The 21,098-nt window shown below is 48.5% G+C and overlaps 1 protein-coding gene across 1 annotated transcript in view; it reads left to right on the forward strand.

Moving 5' to 3' along the window:
* Positions 1–3,335: 3,335 nt before the first annotated feature.
* The window catches only part of LOC120836697 (hydroxyacid oxidase 1), a 38,528-nt gene continuing 20,765 nt past the window's right edge, over positions 3,336–21,098 (forward strand). Inside the window, exons 1-2 of the mRNA XM_042294813.1 lie at positions 3,336–3,496; positions 4,672–4,826. Of these exons, the coding sequence (XP_042150747.1) occupies positions 3,336–3,496; positions 4,672–4,826 (316 nt within the window). The remainder of the gene's footprint in view (positions 3,497–4,671; positions 4,827–21,098) is intronic.

A 21,098-nucleotide genomic window follows, 5' to 3' on the forward strand; every position in this document is an offset into this window, starting at 1 on the left:
CAACTGAAAAATGGAAAACCCGCAATCGGAATCCCGAAAACCGCTAAAAACCGCTAAATCCAAAACACAGCGCAAAAATTACTTTTTAACAATTTTTTTTTGCTTTAATTCTTGCCCCAATGTATCATAACAGTATAGATCATATCAATGTCATCTGAAAGGAAGCTTTCCTTTGTTGTGACTACAAATCTGTCACGCCGCGACACAGTTCACCCAGGTGATACGAAGCCAAAATTGTGGAGTGAGCGCATACGAACATGGCAAGGGACCCTTCAGCAGTGCGTGACTGGTCAGACTTCCGTTCAACTCGTAAAGTCGTCTACCTGTCAGAGGAGAAAGGTGCAGCGGCCAAAACATGCTTCTTTATTGCAGCTTGCGCGACCGAATCCACGTGCTGTGCAGATAGTTCCGTTCTGCAATAGCTGAACCTGGTTCGTCTGCTATCACCAGGAACCCCCAGTCGGCAGTCTTTAAGTTGGGGTCTTGTAGCAAGGCTTTTCTAAACTTATGAGCGGACTTCACCCGGCCCATTTCACGAGGTAGTGACAAAAACGTCAAAGGAACATTGGAAATTCATGCTGCTCAAACGTGCGCGCACAAAACAGGGAGGCATGTTCCGATATTCGACGCTTTAATGTTTTGATGACGTCACAGGCGTTACTCTCACTAACCAGAGAATTAATGAGTGTAAACAAAGACGACTGTGGCTGATTATGGATACGACAGGTGCATAGTTGAGAATAAATCGATATAAAACTTCTATATTTCCAAAAAAAAAAAACGCCAAGATTACATAAAACCGGCTAAAAAAAACCGCCGCCCGCAAAACAATAATTTATCCCGCTAAACATAACCAAAAACCGCTAAGTTTAGCGGGAAAACCGCTAAATTGGCAACACTGCTGCTGTCCGCTGGTTTTAAGATAACGGCGGGGCGAAGTGGCCAATCAAAGAGCGACACGTCCATCTCCTTTGTGCGGGGGTTCGTTACGGAAATCGCCCCAAAGGGGGAGAGGAGGAAGCCACTGGATGGATGGATGGATGGATGAATACGGCTGAGCCCTTTGGATCGGACGGTAGCTTACGCCACCTAGCCATTTTGTTTTACCATTTAAGCTTAGAATATTTGAATGTGAAATCTATATTCACTCCGCAGTGCAAAGAAAGTGAGGCTATGAAACCCCCTTGCCATCAGTGAATAAGAAAATACCTAGTTTTAGCCATCAGTGAATAAGAAAATACCTTACCACTCACAGTGGTAAGCAGCGCCACCTCTCGCTACGCCAGCGCGGCCGCCACGGCGCGCCAAAACGCTGACGCGACAGAATGTTGAGGCATCACAATCCCCACACAGCCATGATTGTCCCAGGCGCAATTACAATTTTCCAGTCATCGTACTCGTAAACAAATGAGCTAATTTTAAGTGGTATATTGGTTTCTAAAATAAACAGTACTGATAAGAAGATAAAACTGATCATAAGGGGGGGAAGATAAGCGGACATGTATATGAGTCGGTTAACAGACAGGTATTAACTTAAAAATATGCTAAAAATTAGCACGCCTTAAAGCAAATAAAAAATACACCCGTTTTGTTTCTTGTTACACGTGTTAGCTCTCTGTTGTTTTACTTAACTTCTACCAACACGCACATTAATCCATACAGAGATTTTTTTTTATTTTTTTTTTGCTGTTACACTTTCATGTGTTATACGCAGTGATTCCTTGTTAAAAGTTTTTTTTGTTTGGTTTCATTCAAAGGCACGTGTTAGAATCTGAAAAAAAAAAAAAAAAACGGCGCCGACACGGCGCAGGAAATGTACCAGTACTAGTAATATCCTCTAGTTCTACATGATCCCAACGCATTGTTTGTTCGTGCTGAGTTTTTTGCACAGTTGAATGTATAACGCCTAGAATCCTTAACATGTTTTCCTGCGGTGGCCTATGTAACGGGCTCCCAGATCTCCTCAAACTGCTCTCCAGTGGCCTTTTTGTCTGAGAGCCCCTCTGGAGGAAACCTGTTGAGAATTGTGTTTTAAAACGCTGTACAAATGCCTGAGTTTGCGAAGTTTGTTGAAATTTCAGTCCTTCCTACGTCGTCCGGTTTTTCAATTTGTCTTCTAAAATACACCCCAGCATGCAGGGAATTCCGTTAAATACGCAAGCCAGCGATCTTTCTCGGCGCATATCCAGCATTGTCCTAAGAAAGCACTGCACATTATTTAGAAAATAATAATGCTAGTAATTTTAAACGATGAAAACAGCGCCAACAATGACGATCAGGAAAAAAAAGAGCATATTCGCAGAACTGACTTTCAACTGAGGCATGCTTTGTTGAGTATTCGGAATAAGTGTACACTCTAAAAAATAAGGGATGTAGTACCTACACTCCTTGTCCTATATATAACACCCCTAAAATTACAATTCGACGTACAGTCTACTGACATCGAACCGACGATACCAACTTTCACGAGTGGCTTGATAGTCGAGTGACACAATATAATAAAATATCTAATGTACGCCTTAAAGACGACAGGAAACCACCTATGGTTTTGCTGGTGCTGTTGTGAAACCTCAGTTTCTCTGTAAGTCTTCGATACGTACGCTAGCTGTTTAGTAAGTCATGTCACACAGCCATCAAGCCGCTCGTAAATGTTGATATCGTCTGTTCGACGTCAGTGAACTGAACGTCGAAATGTAGCTTATGGGTCTTATATATGGGACAAGGGGTGTAAGTACACTACACCCCCCATTTCTGAGTGTATATAAGACGCTGTAAAACGAACTGGCTAAATCGGCGCCCGCACAATGAAAGCTCAAACTTTTACCGAATGTGCTTGAGGTGGTGGATTTTAACTTGCTACATTTGAAGTCAGCTTCTAGTTCCTGTGAAAGATAAGACCAGCAGACTTGCCAGTGTAAAGAACGATAGTGTAGGCAGACGACAGAGTTAAGATGAGTGAAACTTGTGGCTCCATCTGCCGATAGCCCAAGAGAGACAACAGAGTGCGTCATCTGCTTACTGAGCCTATCAGAAGACTCCTTCTTGCTACAATAAATTAAAAAAAGCGATTCATTTGCTTCGGCGCTTTACTGCGACACCGCTTTCCTATTTCCGTGACGTCCTGGCTGGGGTCCAGGTGTTTTTAGATCATCGGGCACATGTGCAGATCTCATCGCTTGCACAATATTGATGTAAACAGGAACGCTCTAAATGTGAGTCCTCTATCAACAGGCAGGCAGCATTAAAACAGCTGCGTCTGGGGGAATATTACCAACCTCAATCGCTCACTGCTCTGAACCGTCGTGTCGAATACCAGTAGAACGGTCGAGTTAAGCATGACGAGGACGTGTGCTGCGAGTGAAGATGACGTCGTGGTTACGATCGAAGACATCGAGCGACTTGGAACCTCTAACTTTGATGCCACCGGCCGGGCCTATTACAACCGCGGCATCGGACCGGAGCAGACACTTAAAGAGAACGTCGCGGCTTTCTCCAGGTATGGTAGCGCAACGCGCGGGCTTACTTTTTGAGACATGGCCCGACCCGTGCCCGCTGAATCTTAAGTCTTACCCGACCCGAATCCGAACCGATGGGTTGCCCACCTGATCAGGCCCGGCCCTGACCCGGCCCAATGGGATGCCTATTTGATCAGGCGCGGCCCGGGCCCGACCCGGTGAGAAGTCAAGACGTGCCTCACCTCTTAAATTCAAAGCTGCCCTGGAAAGGTGTTGGTACATTTGATTCGTTTAGCCTGATCTTTAGATTTGTTTAACCTAATTTGAAGAACATAACTTATATCTTATATTGCGAGATGGTGGGCCGACCAGATCAGTCTATCCCATGACAATTAAAACCCAAAAGACGTTATAACGTAAAAGTGCAATCCGTTCAGGGACACGTTTGCAAATTTCCGTGAAGATTGTAAAATGTGCTTTCTTCTTGAAATATGCCTACGTGTCCTTTGCAAATCCCAGCGTGTGGCTATGACGAACCTTGGCGGCACATAATCACCTGAAGTTCACCTGGCCGCTTGTTTTATCGAATCGATTGAGTGAGCGCTACTCGTTTTCCTGGAACTTGTCCTGCAACCGCCATAGCAAAAAGAAAAAAAAGAAAAAAAAGCTGACGCGTGTTTTATAGGTTAGGGGTGTCAAAGAACAGTTCTAAGCGGTATTTACCAAAAGTACAAAAATTGTTGACTCCTCTTTAACTTTGCAGCATGTACTGACGTTTGCGATAAAGGAGAAAGGCGGATCATCTGCCGAACGGACTATTATTTTGCCCTTCTTCGGCCTGTTCTTAAGCGCCTGTCCCGTCTACACCTTCTTCATCTTTGCTGTTTGGGCGCTGTTTCCAACATAAACCCGCAGCTGCTGTGACTCCACGCGCTATCCTTCGCACCGCCCCAAGACTGTGTGCTACTTACACTGAGGTGCGACTTAATTGTCTCGGAACTTCTGTTTTTAAGAGCCGTTTATGCGAGTGCGATCCAGAGACTGGGAAGTTTGGTATATCAAAACCTTCAGTTATACGAAGATCGGAAGTCCTTCAAGGTTAGCTCACAGATGGTGCAAGCGCTCTAAGCTATTACAAGCGGGTTACAGCGCTGTCTGTCACATGCAAACGCGTAAGCCAAACGCAGTTTTCAAGGCTGCACAAATGTTTACACAGGCTACGCCTGCGGCCGAGAGTGCTCCGCAACGTAGCTGAAAGGAGGATGGAAGTAACCCTGCTGGGAGACCAGAAGCTGTCCATGCCGGTTGGAATCTCTCCAACAGCTTTCCAAAAAATGGCACATCCGGACGGAGAAATCGCCGTAGCGAAGGGTGAGTGAAACAGGCAGCATTTGCTACGCGATTCAGTCACACGCAGGAGTGGGTGACGTAAGAAGTTATTCTTCTTTTAAGTCTCGTGTAAACTATGATGCCTCAATGCTCTTCTCGAGACACGGGCTCCTTTTATTGTAAACAATACAGCCAACATGCAATTAAAACAATTTAAAATGTGAATTTTTGCCACCTTTTTGTGGCTTCTGGTGTCATTCTGAACAAACACATGGCGCAAAAATTGAATTGCGTTGTTTTTTTAGTATTTTTTTAGCTAACGTATTGGGTTGGGATCTTCGCATCCAGCGATAGTATCAAAATTCTGCGACGCACTGTTGACATAGGCGCTACGAAACAACAACTATACCTTTGTTTCTGGACTGACACTTTACAACTGTAAGTGCTTGTGAGGCATATCCATTTGAAAAAAAAAATAATTGGGTTGTGTGATATGTTTAAACAGCCTAGAACTTGGTCTGCCTCACAGGGGCGACGAGTCTCCCAGCTGTAGATGAGAAATTTAGCCAGTGCAGTACAACCGCTAGCCTGGGTTCTTCAACGTGCACCACACAGTAGTGATACACGACCGCACGCCGGTACGATGCTCATCCAGATCGAAACGGGCAGGAGTGGGGATTGAACCCAGGATCCCTGGGTTCTGCAGCGCGAGCTTTCGCTCCACGTGCTCCGAGCTGGTGTGCGCTAGCCCACTCGGCCACCGATCCTTTTTTTTTTTCTTTATTGCATGGTAGTTACAGCAACATTCATGTCATTCTAACAGCACTGCACAGCTTTTTTGCACAGCGTATTAAAAATCACGCATTTCGAGGAGTGATTTTAAATTACTAGTCCACTCCGGTTCAGGTTCACAGTTCAAATACACACTCTGTACTTGTTTTACAAGGTTTAAGAAATATATCTGCACTTCTTTTGCGTCAAGGTCAGCATGTCGAACAGCCATACGTGATCTCCAAATGCTGCACAAAGCTAACAACATAATCATGTCATAAGGAACTTCATTATCATTATCCACACTAAGGAAACGTATCCCTGTTGGGGTTACAGGTAATTCTTTCTTTAAAGTGCGTTGGAGGACATCCCAGAAAAATACCGCGTCCCAACAAAAAATAAACACATGTTCAATAGTCTCAGGTTTTTTACATAGAAGGCAATTTACCGACCATGGCACATAGATTCCTCTTTCTTTAAGCCAAACCTTAACTGGCAAGGTATTCGTGTGTAATTTATAAAAGAAAGTCTTAACAGCCGCGGGAACACACATCCTTTTTACACGACTAAGCACATCGTGGCCATGTTGGGACACACCTCGATACAAGGGCATGGGGAAAACACTCACAACAAAATCGCGATAGACTGACATCACAAAGGTAATTCAAAGAAAAACGTGCTGTCAGAAACCCCATCGTGTCAACAACTTCTTTCAAAACACCAGTGATTCTTGTTGGCTCGCCGCCATGAGAAGAAACAAGAAAAAATGGCAAATGTGGTGACACTTTTGTTTGAATCAGTGTGCGAATGAACGGGTGCTCTTTGTCTCTCAAAAAAAAAAAGAAGCGTGACACAAGCTGCTTGACAAAAAGGTGAGAAAGCCCCACGCCACCGTTACAAACTCGATGAAAAAGATTGTCTCGTCTCATCGGCTCATACTTCGAGTTCCAAATAAATGTGGCGAAAATTTGATGAAATTTTTGAACATTAGTTCGCGCACAATGGATGACCTGAAGAACATACCAGAATTTCGCAATCAGAAAAACGTTACAAACAGTCGCTCGGGCAAAAATGGACAGCTCGCGTTGCTTCCAACGAGAAGCACGCCTGTCCAGGTCGATAGCGACACCCGACCAGTTGTTTGGCTATTCCGGAAACTTTGCAATGGCACCCCGAGGTACTTGCACGGCACTGTGTCCCAGCATACACCCTCAAATTCTGAGGGTGTAGTGGCCCAAGCACCATGCCAGAAACCACGGCACTTTTCCCAGTTTATAACAGCACCAGTAGCGTGGCAAAACCTTCTAGCCAAAGTTATGGCTTCGGTAGCGCTTTCTTTGTCCCTACAAAAAACAGCAATGTCATCGGCGTAACTCATTATTTTTACTTCTGCATTATAAAATTGGAAACCTCGGACACGTTGACTATTTTTTACGCTTAAACAGAAAAGCTCTAAATACAAATCAAACAAAAGGGGAGACATAGGGCAACCTTGTCGTACCGACTCTCGTACGTTAATAACATAACTGAGCTCTTTCTTCACTATAAGCCTTGTTGTACAGTCCTTATAGGCCATCTTTACACCTTTTAGGATGGCGTCACCAACATTGACATGACTGAAAACATCAAAGAGTGCATCATGGCTAACACGGTCGAATGCCTTATCTAGATCTATCTGTAGCACTGCAACCTGCGTGGTGCTGTCACTGCAGGCCTCCAGGACGCTACGAGCCACATGCACATTTGTCAAGATAGTCTTCCCCTGTATCCCACACGTTTGATGCTCGCTTATTATCTCACATGCGACACCTTGAAGGCGACGCGCCAGAATTTTCGCGAAGATCTTGTAATCGGTATTGCATAGCGTTATTGGGCGATAACCGGTGACGCTGCGCAGTTTCACGGGGTCATCAGATTTCGGTATCAGGACAGTGTAGGCACGAGAAAACGAAAAGGGCAAACATTCTCTTTCATAGGCAGTATGAATGACGTTCAAAAAAACACTGGAGAATTTTAGTAATACGTATAGGAGCAAACGCAGACCCCATACGTTAACGTTAACGTTGCGTCCTCCACACTGCGCATGCGCCATACGTACGTACTGCGGCGAGCCTTGCGTACGTACGCTCGCTATCGATTTTTGCGAACGTACGTATCGGTCCCCTGCGTGCCATCTCGTTGCTCTCGTCGCGCACGGGAGAGCGCGAGACTAGTCCAGTTTGAAAAATGGCGGCGGTGAGGCAAACCAGCGCAAGTGCTACGCGCATTGTACGGCTTCGCTTTACCATTGAAAATGACATAAACCTCCTCAAAGAAGTCAACGCGACGAACCCTTTCGAGCACCCACAAAGATCGGTGTCGATAGCCAAGAACGTTGGCGACGCCGTCGAACCCAAAAAAAGGTGTTCACCGTGCAGTCGGTACAAAAAAAAAAAAAAAAAAGGACAAAACACGTACACAACTTCCGTAACAAAGCGAGGAGAATCGGGGCTTTGGATTGGCTCGACCGAATACCCGCCTTGGATTGCTTAAAGCAGTTTACAGGAGAACATCTAGATGGCGCTACAAGTCTTTACGTATGCGTTCTTCTTCCGCTGTACTAAAAGTGCGTATTCGGCGCGCTCCGTAACGTTCCGTCGACGCAACGTTAACGCTAACGTGGAAGGTTTGCGTTTGCCCCTATACGTATTACTAAAACTCTCTACTAGCTATTAGGCTCTTAAAGTTCTTGTAAAATTCTGCGCCCAATCCATCCGGTCCCGGCGTCTTAGAGTTCGGCAGGTCGTCGATTGCGCGCTCCACTTTTTGGATCGTAATTTCTTGCTCAAGCCCTTCGCGTTCATCATTCGATAGCCTTGGCAGTTTTTCTAAAAGCTGGGCATAAATGTCCGTGTGACACCCTTGCGCTTTGTTAGCAAAAAGCTGTGCGTAATGCTCGAGGAAGGCCTGTGCTATTTTCTCGGGATCCGTAGTAATCATTTGCTTGAATCCAATTTCGGCTATTTCGTTCCGAAGTGCGTAACGCTTCTCGTCTGCCAAGGCACGCTTAGTGGGCTGCTCGCCCATTGCGTATTTTTCTGCACGGGCGCGCACTACTGCACCACGATAGCGCTCGCGGTGAAGCTGATCTAATGTTTCTCTGACATACTCCACGTCTTTTACCCCATTACTGGGTCTTTCGCACTCTGCTTTACATAGCTCTATCAGGTCCTTATTTAAACTGCGTTCCTCACACCGGGCGTTGTACGAAAGAATTGATGACCTCTCAATGGCGATTGCCTTCATTTCTTGTTTTGCCAGTTCCCATTTCTCGAAAATGTCCCCTCCCGGCTCTTTAAAAGCATCTTTCAAAAACTGCTCTGCGTTTTTTAGAAAGACGTTGTCTTTCAGAAGCTTTATGTTTAGTTTCCATAGGTTCCAATTAAACTTCTTCTTTTAGGTGCTCTGTCGCCTATCGTCGCGATAACCAGACTGTGGTCTGAGAAAATGACTGGAGTGACACGGTACTTTCCTAAATGTTCTGCTAGAGGGGCAGAAACATACACCCTGTCCAAACGCGCACTGGACGACGCTTGAAAATGGGTAAAGCGCATTTCCTTCTTCGAGTTTTTTACAGTGCCCACATCAATCAGGTCATAATCCTCCAACATTTCGCCCAAAAGTAGTTCACTCTTATCAGCGTTCCGTCTTATTGGCGATCTATCCAACTGTCGTACAACACAATTAAAGTCACCCACAAGGACTAGAGCTCTATCGCAATCAAGATACCGACGTAAACCGCCAAAAAATAAAACGCGGTCAGTGGTCACATTTGGGGCATAAATGCAAATAAGCCTGAATTGATTTGACGTTAGCACAAAATCACACATAATGAAACGTCCTTCAGTGTCCGTAGTAACGCATAACTGCGACAACGGTACCGACTTTTTCAGAAGCAGGAAGCACCCTGCCGAATGACCAACTGCATGCGTCACACAGATTTTGTAGTTAGGCATGAAAGGTCTGACTGCTTCCTCTACCTGTTCCGCCTCAGCCAATTTAGTTTCGTTAACGCCAAGAAATCGGGTTGTTCTTTCGACAATAATCGCTGTATTTGGTACTGCTTTTTCCTAGTGCATAAACCACGAACATTCAGCGTTGCAACTGTAATGGCTGATTGGGACTCGCAAATCATGCGCTGTGCTTCGGTGCAGACACTAAAAACCTAAGCAGTCAGGGTCGAAGTTGTCTTCATGCAGCAATCTTAAACACCAGGGAACCAGGCAAAGAACGCCTTACTTGCTTTCCCTGCGCCGACGTTCCTCTTTAGGATCGTTGGGCGCGGGCTGGTAACGTCCCTTCTTCGTGCGTTCCATTCAGGGGTGTAGTTCGCGTGCTCTGTTTCCTGCTGCCGTATCGTCATCAAAGGCTCGCGTAGTTGACTCGCTGGTGTCGTCCATATCTGAAGGTCCGTTGGTGCTTGCGTCGTTCGATTCCTTGTCTGCTCCGGCATCAGAGGGTTTCACGTCGGCACCGCTGGGAGGTGCGCCTTCCGGTTGACCTCCGTTCTCTCTGGCTGCCTCCAAGGAGCTGTTTCCTTCACTCTTACGTTCTTTGGCAGGGGTTGAAACTTCTGGCGCCAAGCCCTGGATAGTACGCTCCGCTTCCTCGGCATCCATGGCGTGGTCATTGGTCTCGGCCGTCCCGGCCCCGCTGGCCACCCTGGCGTACGACCTGACACACTCGGTGCCATAATGCCCGAAGCGAAAACACTCCGAGCACTTCGGCGCCCTGCATTCTCGTCGAATACACTCTCAACAAAAGGGTTGTCGTAGGGTACTACACTTGGGGTAGTCAGAAGCCGTCACAGATATCGCTACCCCCCCTTCGTTATACTAACAACCCCATGGGCAGTCACACGGCACGCAATCAGCAGGTAATCACAGTGAGCACCCCCAAAAGCAACATGGCGGCTGGCAAGCGACAGTGGAGCAATACGAGTAAGGCCTAGCGAGCTGGACTGCTTTTTGCTAAACTACGATTCTCAAGTGCGTTCGCCCGTTCACTGCCTTCCGTGCGCACAAAGCACTCCGAAACGCGCCTCGAAGCACCGGCAATGCACCTAATACGAGTAGGGGCGACGATGTGAGAGGGGGGGGGGGGGCGCATTCGAGGGGGTTTGTCCGCGATTGCTTTCGCGAGGCCGGCTGCATTTACTTCGCGGCCAGAAAATTGTAATTGTAATTGTAATCTTTATTGGCTCAGGAGAGCCGTGGCACCGCGGAAAGGCGACAGCCCGTACCATGGAGGCCCGCGGTGCCACGTCTAGTGATGATGATTATGAGATGATATATACAAGGGGGGGAGGACGACGCGGCCTTCTCAACATCGCAAGCAGCGTTGCTTTGGGGTTTGCCAAGACACTTCTACCCGCTGTAAGTGCCTGGGCGAACGGTGATGTCCGGAGGCTTCACCGTGCGTTGCGGTGGGAAAGCCTTGGCAGTTTGATGGTGTTGAGGACGACGTGCTCTTCTGATCCGCCGCACGAGTCTTGGAGGTTCGGCGGCGGTACAGGCCAGTAGGCAAGCGAGCCAAGGTGACCTTCGGTAGGCAGTTCAGTGGACTTTCTGGATGGAAAACATTCGAAGAAGGAAACAAAATAGCGACAAATGGAATGATGTCTTTATTGAACAGAGCATCTGCTTGCTGTGCTTGCCGCAAGTGATCCGGCGTTTTCGGTTGACAGCGGCGAGGCGAAGCATCACCGCATTAAGCGGCGTCGGTTCCGATCGTTCAACGCTCCTGCTCACCTGTTATCCACTTTCAAGTCCCTGGTAATCCTCACCACGTCTGTACACGCACTTGGCGCTATTCACCGCACGGAACACCCATTCAAGGCTATGGGACTGATCCCAATTGGACGAGAGGCCGAGAACCGAACCAGACCGAACCCTTTGTGGCTGCTACGTGGAGCCATGGAACGCCTCCATGTTTTCCACTCAAATAAGTAGACACATAAACGCGCGACTCCTTGAATTGGGCGGCGACACGCGCCACCTAACGGACAGGGCTCAAACTAAAGAAAAAAAGAAACCATCAAATCTTGCTCTGAGCGCCTCGCCAGACAATAGAGAGTTTTAGTTAGAGTTTTGGTAGATCGTTCTCATGACTCCGATAACGATATCCCGATACTCCGCCACCGCCTCCCCCGCGCATGGATAGTATCGTTATCGGGGCTATCGGAACGATCTACTAAAACTCTCTAATGCCGTATGCACATATCCCGAACCACACTTCACTCATACGCGACATACAAACATACAGCACAAGATACAACGTCACATATCGACACTCTACATTCCTATACACACGTTTAGTCGACACCACCAGCTTATATACTGCTGTATTTTATGTGACCGATTAGGATGGTGACCACTGTCCTGTTTTGCATAAATACGAAAAGACTGTGCAAGATTTAGCCGTATATATTCTTTTCCTCTACTGCCCTTAGGAAAGCGCTCGTATCTCTAATATAGGGTAATTGGAAAAGTGAACTGCAGGATATAAATAAATTTGAATAGTTGCTACACGTCACATTTTGAACAGTTTCGTTTTCTCGCTTGCCTACACTTCAAGTATACAGAAGCCTGTTTAATTAATGTAGAGGTCGCCACCTATTGACTTTGTAAATAGTCTGCCGCATTCCTGTGGCGCCCCCTCTCGCTGTACTTACTTGTTGTCGCTTGATTAAATTCATTCCTCTGTTATGTTCTGAAACGTGTCGGTCGCATCCTGGCTCGCTACACCCTGTCCTCACGGTACGGGCCCTCAATCCATCAAACATGGTGTCAGAAGTGAACCGACCTCGACGCTAGCCTTCCGCACACTACAATCATGTCCAAGGAATCCAGCCCGCAGTGGGTCGGCGTCAATCTGCAGCAGCCGGACGCGTTCGACTTTTCGAACGTCGCGACATGGCCGACGTGGCAAGACCGCTACGACGACTATGTCACCGTGTCTGGGCTTGGACAAGCGCCTCAAGACGTCCAGGTACGCTCCCTACTCTACTGTATGGGTCCAGAAGCTCGTCCGCTGCTCAACACGTTCTCGCTCGACGCGGCGTCCCTTGCCTCATACACCGCAGTGGTTGCTCGCTTTACGGCGCATTTCGTGCGTCCAGCCAACGAGCTCTACGAGTCTTCGCGTTTCCACAAACGCATCCAGCAACCTGACGAAAGCGTGGATGCCTATTACGCGGAGCTGTGTAAGCTCGTGAAGCGCTGCAACTACCCGTCAGCGGCGATAGAAGAGCGTCTAGTTCGTGACAGGTTTGTTGTCGGCCTGCGTGACACACGTCTCTCGGAGCAGCTGTGTCGGAACGCTAAGTTAACTCTCACTGAAGCCTGGACCCAGGCACGTCAGTCCGAAGACGCCGATAAAGAGAAAGTGTCTGCGCGGCCAAGCAACGAGAGTTCCCGTGCAGTCCAAGTCGACGCTACGAAAAAAGATAAAAGTTCCATTCCGTCGGCGCTCGGACGCCAAAGCAGCTCGTGCAAGCGGGGCCCAAGCCAGTGCAGGGCATCCCCGTGAGTCATCGGCCTGTTCGTTTTGCGGTCGCGCGCCTCAAGCGCGTTCAGACTGCCCAGCACGGGACTCGCTCTGCAACTACTGCAGAAAGAAGGGACACTTCGCCGAAGTGTGCCGTGCAAAGAAAGTCAAGCAAGGCAAGCTCGGCTCTGTCCAGCTGCACGCTGTGGGAACATCCGCTAAAGCTAGGTACGTGGACGTCACCGTGAATAACTACACCGCGGAATTCAAGGTGGACTCTGGAGCGGAAGTGTCTGCCGTACCGAGTGACTTTCCCAACGTGCCGGACAAGCTTGACAAGGTTGAAAGCCTGCTGACAGGACCCGGAGGTCAACCGCTGCGTGTGTTGGGGTCGTATCTGGCACGACTGCAGTGGCAAGGGAAGACGAGCTCTCAGCGGCTCTATGTGATCGACTCCCTTTCCGTACCTCTTCTGGGTCTTCCGGCGATTGAGGCTCTCAAGGTTGTACAATTCCTAGGTGCTGTGGATGCTCCCGAGACAACACTACATGCCGAATTGTTTCGCGGACTGGGCACACTCAAGGACGAGTACACCATTCGCCTGAAGCCAGACGCCGTGCCATTTTCACTCAGCGCACCTCGTCGTATTCCCATCTCGCTGCGAGAGGTCGTCAGGCACGAGTTAGATAAGTTGGAGAGCGACGGAGTGATTCGTTGCCTCGACAAACCAACCCCATGGTGCTCCGGACTCGTCGTCGTCCCAAAGCCTACCGGAGCGTATCGACTCTGCGTCGACCTGACACGGCTCAACGAAGTGGTGCTCAGAGAGCGCCACATCCTGCCGACAGTCGAGCAGGTCCTTGGTCTCCTGGGTGACGCGGCCATCTTCTCGAAGTTGGACGCCACAGCTAGCTTCCATCAGGTCAGGCTGGCAGCCGGCTCGCAGGAGCTCACGACCTTCATCACTCCTTTCGGCCGTTATTGTTTCTGTAGACTCCCCTTCGGCATCACCTCGGCGCCGGAGTACTTTCAAAAACAAATGGCCAGAATCCTCGAAGGTCAAGAAGGCGTCGCCAATATGATCGACGATATTCTCGTTTTTGGACGTAACCAGAAGGAACACGACGCTCGGCTCAAGCAGGTGTTGTCTCGGCTAGCAGGAGCTGGCATCACACTGAACAAAGACAAGTGCCGGTTTGGAGTCTCCGAGGTCTCCTTCCTGGGAGTTATTGTTTCGGCAGAAGGCATCAGGCCGGATCCCAGCAAAGTGGAAGCCATCCGGACCTTGGATCCACCGAGTGACATCGCTGGCGTCAGGCGCCTCCTTGGGATGGTAAACCACCTAGCAAGATTCCTGCTCATATCTCTGACGTCACTGCCCCAATTCGAGTCCTCTTGAACAAAACTACGAGCTAGACTTGGCAGCATGAACAAGAAGCAACGTTCGCAAACATCAAGGAGCTGCTCACTTCAGACCGGTGCATGGCCAAGTACCACCCGGCGTATGCCACGACGGTTTCTGCAGACGCAAGCTCTTTTGGACTCGGTGTCGTCTTGCTGCAGACTCAGCCGTCGGGAGAACGTCTAGCGGTCGCCTTCGCTTCGCGGTCAATGACAGACACCGAGCAACGATACAGTCTAACGGAAAAGGAGGCATTGGCGACGGCGTGGGCCATCCAGCGGTTCGACGAGTTCGTTCGTGGTATAAACTTCGACGTGGAGACGGACCACCAGCCCCTTGTTTCGCTGTTTGGAAAGATGGAGCTTGACATGCTACCTCCGCGGGTACAGAGACTTAGGCTCAAGACTATGCGCTATCAGTTCCAGATGCTCTATGTGCCTGGAAAGCTCCTGGCTACAGCAGACACCTTGTCGCGGATCCCTCCAAAGGCACCCTGTCCTTTGGACACTGTGGAACTTTTTGCCACATAGGTAGTTGACAGCACCTCCGAAGTACTGCCTGTCAGCTTGGAGGATGTGAGGAAAGCACAAGGCTCTGATGGCGAGTGCAGTGCACTGATCTCCTTTTGCCAGCGCGGGTGGCCGCAGAAGTCAAAGCTACCGCTGCATCTCGGAAAGTATGCTGCCGTGATGGATGAACTATCTGTTTGCAACGGTGTTCTTCTTAAGGGTGCCTGCTTAGTCATTCCCTCTTCACTGAGGCTGCAAGTGCTGACGTCGCTGCACGAGGGACATCAGGGAATTAACCGTAGCAAAGCCCGGGCTCGAGAATCGGTATGGTGGCCAGGCATAACTGCGGAGATCACTTCCATGGTTACCAATTGTGAGCAGTGCGCCTCCACTTGTGTGAACTTGTCGGAGCCGCTGGTATCCACCCCTCTCCCCGGTCGTCCGTGGGAAATGCTCGGCATGGATCTATTCCACCTCAACGGACAAACCGTCATCCTGGTGGTGGACTATTACTCCCGATTCCCGGAGGTTGTAACGCTAAGAAGCACGACAGCTCAGGTTGTCATCGATGTGATCAAGAGCATCTTCGCTCGCCATGGAATTCCACAGCGCGTAAGGTCTGACAACGGTCCACCATTTTCTTCGAGAGAGTTCACACATTTCGCTAAATCTTACGGGTTTGACCACATGACCAGCAGCCCTCACTTCGCCCAGTCTAATGGAGAAGCTGAGAGAATGATACGGACAGTAAAAGACCTCTTTCGGAAGGCAGATGACCCCCATCTCGCCCTCCTCAGCTACCGAGACACCCCGGGAGTGAACGGTTTCAGCGCAGCCCAGCTTTTGATGGGGAGGCAGCTGAAGACCCGAGTTCCTAAGCGCGACGAGCAGCTCCGTCCAAACTGGCCAGTGAAAGACAAGGTTGCCAGCAATGATTTAGCCTACAAAAGACAACAGGCTGCAGACTACAACCGGCGTCACGCGGCCAGAGACGTGCCGTCACTTCGAACCGGAGAGCAAGTCTGGGTGAGACCTTATCAAGTGCGCGCTAAAGTGTTGAGTCCTGCTCAACGACCACGAAGTTATATCGCGGAAACAGAACAGGGTGGTGTTCTTCAGCGAAACCGCCGCCATCTCGTGCTTTTCGGTGGAGAGGCACAACTACAAGATCAGCCCGAATCAGCGCAACACGTCTTGGTTCCTGAACAACCACGACCTGCAAGCCCGAAAGGGCCGCCCCCTGCCACTGAGCCGGTCCCGGTCCCAACCGACAGCGACGGTGTTGTGCGAACTCGTAGTGGCCGACGTGTTGTTCGGCCGACCCGTTTAAATTTGTGAAATTTTATGTAGTGGGCTTCCTCCATCTTTCATCTTTCATAAAGGGGGGAGATGTAGAGGTCGCCACCTATTGACTTTGTAAATAGTCTACCGCATTCCTGTGGCGCCCCCTCTCGCTGTACTTACTTGTTGTCGCTTGATTAAATTCATTCCTCTGTTGTGTTCTGGAACGTGTCGGTCGCATCCTCGCTCGCTACACCCTGTCCTCACGGTACGGGCCCTCAATCCATCAAACAATTAATTGTATTAATTATCGAAACCAATTTCTGCAATCACAACTTTCTGAACACACTGATTCATTTTCTTTTCTCTTTTTACATATCCAGACTGATATGTCCAGACACGTTGAGTACACTGAGCACGCGCAGATGATTTTAGCGAAGCCCCCCGGCCGCCGGTCCTCCCCGAAGCGTCATTTCAGTTTTCTTCTTTTCGCTAAATATCCGTTCTATGCGCTCGCGCTCGCGCCAAGAGGACAGTGCAGAATTGCTGCTTTCGGGCCCGTGCCTTCAGCTGCAACGAACGCGAAATACGTATGCTAAATTATCTAAATCCTGGTTGAGGCAGTAGTGTTTGACAGCGTGCGTCTGACTGCGTTGCGGCAGCAAGAAATCAGGACATCCTTGCTGCTTATATCGCGTGCCAAGATGATTCCTTGAATTGGATTCCACGCTTGATATGAAGCACAGACGTGCTGGTGAGTGGTTTTCGGTTCTCGACACAACGCTGTCAAACTCTAGTGTCTGAACCGGCCTTGTTTGAAGCATTTTTTTTATCGAGTATGCTCGATGAAATGTGCCAAATGAACCAGAGAAGGCGAATCATGTACCTCGAGACAGAGAAATAATGAAATACACGGCCATGATCCCAGATATCTGTGTACGTTCGTCCTGTCCGGCCTCAGTCGTGGTGTTCAATGCTTCATACTTCACTGCACTTGAAAGCAAAAAAGTTGGGTACGACAGGCGCGCAAGTTCGGCGGAACCGAGGAGGCCAGTTTGAACTGATCTGCACGCAGAACTGACCGATCACACCTTTATTGAGAGCACGCTCTTTACTGAACCGCACAATAAAAGACGACGAGAGTATCTCGTTAGGCGTACACTCAAGTAATCGTAATCGTAATCTTTATTGGCTCAGGAGAGCCGTGGCACCGCGGAAAGGCGACAGCCCGTACCATGGAGGCCCGCGGTGCCACCTCTAGTGATGATGATTATGAGATAATATATACAAGGGGGAGACGACGCGGTCTTCTCAACATCGCAAGCACCATTGCTTGAAGGTTGGGTTTTTGCCAAGACACTTCTACCAGCTGAAAGAAGTGCCTGGGCGAAGGGTGCTGTCCGGAGGCTTCACCGTGCGGCTGGGAAAGCCTAGGCGATTTGATGGTGTTCAGGACCAACTTACGCCTGTGCGTAGCTTCCTGTGCTTTTCTAGAGATTTGGTTAAATTCCTCAAGCACGACGCCAGCTGCCAGCTGTTTACTGCTGTACATGGTAAAACCCGCGCCGGAACCAAAAAGGACAACCGTGATACTTTTTATCTGCCTCGGGTTTTAGCGGGTGCCTACCAAGGTTGCCTGTACTTGTTTGTTTTCTGCCAGTTTAGGCGAACTGAGCCACACGCTTGTTTCGACCGGTTCAAATTTGAATAAATGATAACCAACGCACAAAGAAAACAAGTTTCAAGTACTTTTTGAGATTTTTGAAGTGACTTTTACTATTGAACGACTGCAAGCACTTGAATGTTCAATTCACGAGTTTATAAAACGCGACTACCTTATGCTTGTCACCTGCCAACAGGGTGCTAACTCTCAATGGCTCGAGCCCAGTGGGTAGTTAAGTAAGCCTGTGAGGTTGTTACAGCCGTCAAAACGCACGATGACGAGGGGAGGTGCTCACCTTTTCTTAGAGTGTATGACCTGTGCGCTTACAGCGTAAGCACAAGGGCGCCCGACCAGGGATCACAAAAAGTACGTTACCACCTTGGATCCGAAGCTGGTGTGGCACGGTATCGGCCGTGCCGCCTTCGTTCAGTGTCATCCGCGCACACCTGGTCGTTGATTCAATCCCTTGGAAGCCTTCAACATTCCACTTCTCCCGGCTCACTTCCAGGACCTTGCCATACGGCTCCAATCCCTTACGCACAACGTCGTCCGGCACATCATACGGGATCCAGTGGAGACGAAGCCGTAACTCCGTGATGCTGGGATCCACGACGAGGCACCGAAGACCCTTCACCTGCAGTTCTTTGGCGTCCACGAGTCGTCTTTTTGCTTCTGCCGTTCGGAGGGTAGCCATCCAAACATGATTCATTTGGTACGCACCGAGTGCTGCGATGTCGCCGAGTACGCCGCACCTGGCCATCTCTTGTCGAAAATCCTGGATACGGTAGGGGCGCCCTTTCAAATCGCAATGCAGAAGCACCGATGTTTCACTCGTAATTCCTGTAGGCATCTGTGGTAAAACAATTTTATAGTCATCGTTCGTCGATTCACCGGAGTGATTAGAACCGCGGTCAGCAAGGGCCGTTGCAGACGCTTCCACGGAGCTCATGTTTCGAACATCTTGCACGTTCGGCACGCGCGCTCGATCTCCCCGGCCACCGATCCCCCCATATCCATTTGAACAACACCTATATACAGTGCTGATAAGCGCACGGGGACAAGTGTATGGTTTTGAAAAGTGTATTTTGTATACGAGTTCACAAACCATCATTTCACTCACCTAGGCTCATGTTCCTGTGCCTTCGTCTGCATTGCTTTCGAAAAAGGCATTCGAATTGTGGGCAATTTGCCTGGTGTAACCTAAGACCTCAAAATTATTAGATATACTATTCGGTATGGTGCCTGGAACGCGTCTCCAACCGTGTGTTTACTCCGTCTAAAGAAGTGGTCCCTCGATTTCCGCCTGGTGGCGTCATAGAAGTGTCGTGCTGTCGCCTGCTGCGATCTTGGTGGTGTCCCAGCAGTTGTAGTGAATCTGGCAGACGTTCTGATGCAGGCTTTTCTCAAGTTTGACAGTCCACGGTAGCTTTCCACTTTCAAAGCTAGGAGATGCAGTACTTACACTACTTGTCTCACATAATGAACCCCCAAATCTCAGTTCAACGTTCAGCGGTCTGACATCGAACTGGAGGTACCAACGTTCTTGAATGGCTTGATAGCCGAGTGCTACAACTGATTAAAATAGCTAATGTGCGTGTTACTGAATACAAAAGAAAATTAATCGGGGTTTTCTTGGTTCTGCGGCAAAACCTCATTTTTTTTTTCTGTATTTTTTGATACGTATTCTAGCAGTATCATAGGTTATATCTCAGAGTTATCAAGCTCCGTGTAAACATCGGGGCAGTTTGACGGCAGTGCGCTGTACGTCGAACTTAAGGTTTAGGGTGCATTATGTGGAAGGAAAGGGTGTAAGACTATACCATTTTGTTTGTTGACACCGCGAGGAAAGCGGCACTCGCGTACGCGCGTGCTTTTCCCCAGCACTTCTACGACCAACCTCGACGATGGCGACATCCGACAGCATGACACTCTGGCTTCTGTGACGTCATTTGTTGCCACGTCGGGATCGCTTTTGATGTATGGGCTCATCAAAACGCTAAACACACCAGTCAGAGACGCGCTCTGGGCGCTATATTTACGCTTCGGAGTGACGTCCCTTCTGCGATCTTGGTACCTGCAACAATTGGTGCCACTTATCTAAATTCTTAAATGAAAGCGCGGAGAACGGTTTTTCTGTCCTTCAAAAATGTTAACACATTCCGGGACGGAACAAAACGTTATTGCGTGAAGTTCCCGTCGATTTGCGTACATCGCAGGAAGTCTCTTTTTTTTAGTCATAACAATATTTTATTGGACCAGTTTTACGCTGAACACCAATATGGCAGCGCCCATAAGAAATATGACGAATTGAATTCCGTAATCTAAATTCAGCTGATTAGGCGGCTGTGTAAAATGGTTCTTGAACTGGGCTGGCAATCTGTCCTGTTGATTTGTGCGTTTTTTCTCTCGTCGGCGATGTGAATTTTGAAAAGAAGGTCCTTGTCAAAACCTTTCAGGTCGCTATATACCGGAGGTTTAAAGAAAAGAAAACATGCACAAAAATTGTTTTCCCTCAAACACTTACTATAAACCAACACACTGTTTACAACCCAGCCCGGGTTTGCCCACACCGAGTCTGAGCAATGTGAGTTACAACCAATGTTTGGTAAATTTTTTGAGTAGAAAATTGAGTGCGTTTCCGGTATACAACGCGCCATTCATCTCCGTTCGTTTGTGGGCTTCGTCAGCCGCCATAATTTTTTTTAATTGAAAATCTCCGAAAATCGTTGGTAATTTTGGAACAAATAACTGCAAGCCATAAACGGTTGGTATATTGTCCGGGCCAATAGTGGTCTATTCGAGCCCAAGCTGAGTGCTTGGCAATGCCTACTTTATGTTTGTGGTGAAAAAATAACACTAGTGTTATAAAGCCGATAGGAAACATTTAGTTACAGTCTTCCCAGCACAATGCGTTTCTGTGTCGTTTTTGGTGTTGTTTTAAGAGCACAAAAACACCGGATCTGGTATATTTGGCGCACTAGCATAACACGTGAGACATGACATATTTTAGTGCGCTACAGGTGCCTGTTTTGTTTGGAGATATTCTCAAAAAACAGGTACATGCACTGTACCTAATGATTTTTTTTAAGACATCACACGTATGCATCCGATAACCGAACTTTGGCTTCTAGATAGTAATTTTATATTCCCTTTTTTGTACC

This window comes from Ixodes scapularis, unplaced genomic scaffold (assembly GCF_016920785.2).
Source record: "Ixodes scapularis isolate PalLabHiFi unplaced genomic scaffold, ASM1692078v2 PGA_scaffold6__148_contigs__length_123643588, whole genome shotgun sequence".
NCBI classification, from domain to species: Eukaryota; Metazoa; Arthropoda; class Arachnida; order Ixodida; family Ixodidae; genus Ixodes; species Ixodes scapularis.